The following is a 2,118-nucleotide window of genomic DNA, read 5'->3' on the forward strand; positions in this document are numbered from 1 at the left end:
AATCACTTCAAAAATACAAGAACTCTATTCCTTCACATGGTATCAGAGTCGGAAATGACTACTCAAACAAACTCCTCCTCCTCCTCATCCGCTCTCAAAATTCTTCTTCTACATCCGCTTTTACCTCCACTGCCATTGCTCATACTTTTGCTGTCAAACTCAATTTCTCCAATTACCTTTCTTGGAAAACTCAATTTATTCCGCTTCTAAACTATCAAAATCTGATGCATTTTGTTGATGGCTCTACTCGACCTCCTCCAAAGGAAATCATAACTGAGACAAATCCACCCGTGCATTTTCCAAATCTAGAGTATCATGACTGGTCTAAGAAGGATCAGATGTTAATGTCTTGGCTTTTTTCATCTCTATCTGAAGAAGTGTTCTCTTATGTTGTGGGGCCTGACTTCTTCAGCTCAAGTTTGGAATGCTCTAGGAAATGCTTTTGGGTCTATTTCTCAAAATAGACAACTTCAGCTACATATAGACCTTCAAGAGTTAAAGAAAAATGATCTCTCTGTTTCACAGTACTTATAAAAAGTAAACCGCTTGCCGATGAATTAGGTGCCGTCGGAAGATCGTTATCTACAGCTGAGTTCAATGCAATCATCTACAGAAATATTGGAAGTGAATTTCACCCTATTATCACAGCCTTAAATGTTAGGCCGGAACCTGTTCCTTTCCATGAACACCATGGCCAACTAGTTACTCATGAAATTTTGTTAAAAAGCAACTCTGAAAACCCAGTAATCAATCATGTCAATGAGCCACCACTCTTATCCACACTGAGACCTCACAATGTCCATACATCCTACAGGCATAGTAATCTCAATAATCGCCCAATTATCAGAATAAGGGGCCTTGCCAGATATGCGGTCTTCATAACCATTCTGCTGATAGATGCAGAAATCGTTACACTTCAAGATCAAGGGAACTACAATCAATATCAGAAACCGTTACGTCTTGCCGGTCCTCAGTTCTCAAATCAAGCCAATCTTGCTTATTAAAATGGAGCACCATGTTCGGCTCAATCTGATACCACAGGCTCGACTCTTCCATGGTTCTCGAATACTGGTGCTACGCATCATGTTGTTCCTGACGTTTCCAATCTCAACATCAATGCTGATTATCGAGGTGGTAATCAACTCCAAGTTGCTGATGGTCAAGGTTTAAATATTCATCATACGGGCTCTACTACAATTTCCTCAAATTCTAAACCTCTTTACCTTAATAATGTATTGCATGTTCCTCAAATTACCAAACAATTGCAATCTGTTCAGTTTACCAGAGACAATAATTGTTTCTTTGAATTTCACCCATCTTATTTTGTTGTTAAGGATCAGGAACCCAAGAAGTACTACTCCGAGGACTGAGTTAACATGGTCTCTACAATTTACCATCTCCATCAAAGCTTCAAGCTCATATTGCACAGGCTTCCTTGGAAGATTGGCATGCAAGATTAGGACATTCTAATATGCAAACTATAAATAAAGTTGTTCATCAATTTCATTTGCCTTGTTCTTTTTGTTCAAGTTTCTTGAATTTCAAATGTTCTTCATGTTATCAAGGGAAACTTAGTAAATTTTCGTTTCCATCTATTGAGCATTCTAGCACTAGTCCATTAGACCTTATTCAGTCGGATATATGTGGTCTTTCTCCTCATACCTCTAGTGACGGTCACAAATGCTTTGTGTTGTTCATAGATGACTTTACTAGGTTTACTTGGTTTTATCCATTAAAGCAAAGAAGTGATTTGTATAACGTGTTTATTTTGTTTCAAAAGCTTGTTGAAAATCAATTTAACAAAAAAATAAAAGCTCTTCAATCTGACTGGGGTGGGGAGTACAGGAAGTTACATAAATTTTTGAAAGAAAATGGTATAGGTCATCGATTAGCGTGTCCTCATACTCATGAGCAAAATAGGGTCGCGGAGCAAAAAATCAGACATATTGTCGATACTGGCTTAGCTATGCTAACTCATAGCCATGTACCGTTTAAATTTTGGACCCATGCTTTTGATAATTCAACTTTAATTATCAACTCTCTACCTACAACCGTTTTCCATTATAAAACTCCATTTTTTTGTCTATTTAATAAAAACCAAGACTATAACCAGTTCAA

The 2,118-nt window shown here is 37.4% G+C and overlaps 1 protein-coding gene across 4 annotated transcripts; it reads left to right on the forward strand.

The window, feature by feature from the left end:
• Nucleotides 1-36: 36 nt before the first annotated feature.
• Nucleotides 37-1,595, forward strand: LOC111395558. Of its 4 annotated transcripts, none has more exons than XR_002702819.1 (2): nt 37-1,232; nt 1,335-1,595. XR_002702819.1 is itself a non-coding variant. In XM_023021588.1 (2 exons), the coding sequence occupies exons 1-2, from the start codon at nt 898-900 to the stop codon at nt 1,368-1,370; spliced, it is 303 nt and encodes a 100-aa protein (XP_022877356.1). In that variant the 5' UTR covers nt 37-897; the 3' UTR covers nt 1,371-1,595. The 4 variants fall into 4 exon arrangements, 3 of the variants coding, with proteins under 3 accessions (XP_022877356.1, XP_022877357.1, XP_022877358.1); XM_023021588.1 differs by having other exon boundaries at nt 37-1,164; XM_023021589.1 differs by having other exon boundaries at nt 37-1,164; nt 1,341-1,595.
• Nucleotides 1,596-2,118: the final 523 nt, after the last annotated feature.

The sequence above is a fragment of the Olea europaea genome, chromosome 6, assembly GCF_002742605.1.
Source record: "Olea europaea var. sylvestris chromosome 6, O_europaea_v1, whole genome shotgun sequence".
NCBI lineage: Eukaryota > Viridiplantae > Streptophyta > Magnoliopsida > Lamiales > Oleaceae > Olea > Olea europaea.